Source organism: Mus pahari, chromosome 14 (genome assembly GCF_900095145.1).
Source record: "Mus pahari chromosome 14, PAHARI_EIJ_v1.1, whole genome shotgun sequence".
Lineage (NCBI taxonomy): Eukaryota > Metazoa > Chordata > Mammalia > Rodentia > Muridae > Mus > Mus pahari.
This window is the reverse complement of record NC_034603.1, coordinates 82,728,512-82,732,448: the sequence shown is the minus strand read 5'-3', so window position 1 is coordinate 82,732,448 and position 3,937 is coordinate 82,728,512. Positions and strand designations below refer to the sequence as shown.

Sequence of the window (3,937 nt, the reverse complement as noted above, 5' to 3'; positions counted from 1 at the left end):
TAGCCCTGGCTGTCCTGGAACTCACTTTGTAGACCAGGCTGGCCTCGAACTCAGAAATCCGCCTGCCTCTGCCTCTCAAGTGCTGGAATTAAAGGCATGCACCACCACCGCCCGGCTGACTACTAGCTCTTAAAGATCTGCCAGCCTCATGTTTAATTCAAGAGTGGGATCTAATTCAAGGGCTTCTCTGTATGAGTCTTCCTTTCACGTTATTTCTATTATTTTTTATTTTGGTGGGTAGTGGTGTTCAAGGGACACATACAAATGAAGTAGGAATCCAAAACGAAGAGCTGATATATATCAAGCCAGTAAGTCTTTCAATAGCATTTACACAATGCACAATTACACCCTAGAAAGACACACGGGAGGACAGGAGCCCCGAGGTGCCCTGGCACTCACAAGGATAAGGATGCCTCCCTCTCACGACTTCATCGCAGCTTCAGCACCCACCACTTACTGAGCTTTCCTGGACTTCCCCGACAGTTCTTCCTCAATTTTTTGCAGGCCAACAAAGATTCCATGGGATTCATTGAAGAGTTTTCTCAAAATTTGAGAGTAAACATCCACATCTTTCCGTATGATGTAGATAAAAGGGCAGTTCGGCACCTTCTCTGATCTGTCTGTAACAAAACAGGAAAAAAAATAATAATTCAACATCTACCATTTTCCCCAAAAGAGAAAAACATCCCAGTACTTCTAGTTCTTTAATTACAAACCCAGCTGAGCGTGGGGCAGGTGGGTGGGAGTAGGTGGGAATGAGATGAGAGGATTAAAACTCAAGGGAAGACTGGTGCGCAGTCGGCCAGTGCACACAGTCGGCCAAGCAAACCAGGTTTATGCCGAAAGAAAAAAAGATTTTTCTTCATCTGGTCGGGGTAGGCTGAGATTATAAGCAGGCAACACAACACAGATTCTTCTTTTTTGGTGATATTGATGATCTAATTAAGGACGCTGCCCATGCTAAAGAAGTATATCACTGAGCCACTGAGTGATATCCTTGGTTTTTGAGAACGGGTCTGGCAACATAGCCCAGGCAGCCAGGACCTCTCTATCCCCTGTCAGCTCTTCTGCACAGTAGAAAATCTAGGGTTGCAAGCGCTGCCTGAACCCAGGAATTTGCCTTCAGCTGAGGCAGCCTAACTCACTTCTTTTGGTTTGTTTTTGTTTTGGGTTTCTCAAGACAAGATTTCTCTGTGCAGCCCTGGTTGACCTTGAACTCACAGAACCACCTGCCTCTGTCTCCTGAGTGCTGGGATTAAAAGGTGTGCATCGCCACACCTGGGCTATATGGCTCATTTCTTTCTTTCTTTCTTTTTTTTTTTTAAGATTTATTTATTATATGTAAGTACACTGTAGCTGTCTTCAGATACTCCAGGAGAGGGCGTCAGATCTTGTTATGAATGGTTATGAGCCATCTCACCAGCCCTATATGGCTCATTTCTAAAGGTTAATTATAGGAAGGGGGCTGAAGAGATGGTTTGGTGTCTAAGTAAACTGGCTGAAATTTCCTGCCTTTAATTCTAACACTCAGGAAGATAGGGCAAGTAATTTCTGAGTTCAAAGCCAGCTTGGTCTAAATCCAATACCAGGACAGCCAGGCTACACAGAGAAACCATCTCAAAAAACCAAAACCAAACGAGAAGTAGACTGGCAGCTCTTCCAGAGGACCTAGGTTCAACTCCCAACTCCCACAGGGCCTCTCACATAAATATATTTCTAGTTCCTAGAATTCAATGATCTCATTTGGCCTCTGCAGCACCAAGTGTGGAGTGGTGCACAGTTATGCATATAGACAAAATGCCAATACACAGACTATAAAATTAGAAATTTAATTAATGTCAAATGTTGAACCACACACCTCAAGTCCCAGCACTCTGGAAGTCAAGGGAGGAAGATGTAGAATTCAAACCTACACAAAGATTGCACAAAGACAAGCCCACTAGGACTTCACAGGGGCAGCTTTGTCTCAAAATAGCAAAAAACAAAGTTTCAAAGGTGCGCGCCTTTAATCCCAGCACTTGGGAGGCAGAGGTAGGCAGATTTCTGAGTTCGAGGCCAGCCTGGTCTACAGAGTGAGTTCCAGGACAGCCAGGGCTACACAGAGAAACCCTGTCTAGAAAAAAAAAAAGAAAAATTGCCAAATAACTCTAGTTTTCTGCCTCAGAGAGTCAACAAATGTGCCAAGACAGAAGTGAACAAGAACGGCCTACCTGTTTTGTTGAAGGAAGTTTCACACAGAAGCATCTCCCCGGGGCCCCAGTCAAAACACATTTGCTTCTTCTTGGAATTCACACCTGGAATCCACTAGAAAAACAGGAGGCACAGGAGCTGTTAGCCCTACAAAGGGTTTTCTGTCCATTCAACTTCCAAGTGTAACTGCGGACACCATAGACCAAGCGAAGAGCCTAGGTGGTATTCAGTGATGCTGTGCACAGATCCAGACATAGACACACTTAAAAAATATTTCCTAAGTGCAAGAGGAATAGAATACAACGCGACAGTCTATAGTCTCCCGTGAGACTAACGTATGCATTTATTAAGCCTCGGACTAGGACAGCAGGACAGGGAACCCTTGGAGTGACCATGTGGGGCTTACACCAATCTCATTGTAACGCCCAAGGGTCAAAACTAGAGAAGCAGAAAGGATATAAAAACAAGGGTGATGCAGTGGGGCCTCCGCGAGCCGGCCAGTATTCACAGGACCTAGGACCACCACCGCCCTAACCTAGTTCCCAGTTAACCTGACATTCGGGATGGTGGCAACTGTGTCCAGGGAAGAAGCATGCGTCCCGCATGTAGGGAGGCAAGCCTGAAATGACCAAAGAAACGTAACCCTCACAGTGCAACAAGCCAAGCCACTCCACTCCGGGCGCCCTTACAGTTACTGCGGGTTCGCAGTCGAGCTCCTCCATAGCGCCGAGCCCCCCGCGGCCGGGACCCCGCCGCGCGGTCGCTGCTCTCCGCTCAGGCCTCCCGCTCACAGCCAGCTGCCAAAGAGGACCCCCTCCGGGACGGCTTGCGCGGCGCCTGCGCACTTTAACGCAACAGATCCCTTCATCTCAGCCAAACACTGCCCTCTGAAGCCTTTTACACGCGTTTCACTATTCTAACCTAAACAACACATCACGAAAACGGAGGCAGGGGCCACCGGTCCTCACGGAATGTTCCCAGTAGATCAGGCGGCGCCATAGACAGTCCCTGACTAGGCGAGAGAAAGGCCCCCGGAGATGGCGGGAGAGGCGGTGGCTGGGAAGGTGTACGCATGCGCAGAAGCGTGCTGGAGCATCTATCCGGATTGGAAAGTTACTCTGCTTCTGTAATCCTACTTTATATTTTAGCGGTAGTTGTGATCCCTCCCTCCTGGTCTATGTTATTAGAATATTCTCAGTCCCTTTCCCGAACTCCGACCAGTATAATGCGCTTATTTTGGAATAAGTCTCGAACACATGACAACCGTAAACAACGGGACTTAAACAACCTTTTATGTACTGGCAACTTTTCTTTCTTTAGGATTATTCTGAACTATTTCTACCTTAAATTTGTGGGCATACATGACTTGGAAGTAGGGCATAGTGACATAAGCCGGAAGTTGCAGCACTTACCCTAACCAGGGAAATAGAGACTGAAAAATCGAGAGTTCAGAACCAGCCTTAGCTACATGGCAAAGTTGAGCTCGCATCAGGGTTAAATGAGACCCAGACTCAAAAACCAAACATACGCTGTCCTTCCCGGGAACCTGGATCAATTCAAAACACTCACATACATCTGGAACAGTCCCAGGCAATCTGATGCCCTCTTCTGTCCTCCGTGGAACCAGGCACACATGTAGTACACAGACATGCAGCTATGCATGCAAGCAAAACACCAGTATACATAAAATAAAATAAATTTTATTATTAACTTTTAAAAACAGATTTGATGTATGTGAGTAAACTGT

General features: G+C 46.6%; 1 protein-coding gene across 1 annotated transcript in view; it reads right to left on the bottom strand.

Annotated features, from left to right (window-relative positions):
• Nup85 (nucleoporin 85) overlaps positions 1 to 2,987 on the bottom strand; it is an 18,080-nt gene extending 15,093 nt beyond the window's left edge. Inside the window, exons 1-3 of the mRNA XM_021212748.2 lie at positions 2,880 to 2,987; positions 2,211 to 2,304; positions 458 to 620 (exon numbers count right to left, since the gene is read on the bottom strand). Of these exons, the coding sequence (XP_021068407.1) occupies positions 458 to 620; positions 2,211 to 2,304; positions 2,880 to 2,912 (290 nt within the window). The 5' untranslated portion in view covers positions 2,913 to 2,987. The remainder of the gene's footprint in view (positions 1 to 457; positions 621 to 2,210; positions 2,305 to 2,879) is intronic.
• Between the last annotated feature and the right edge of the window lie 950 nt (positions 2,988 to 3,937).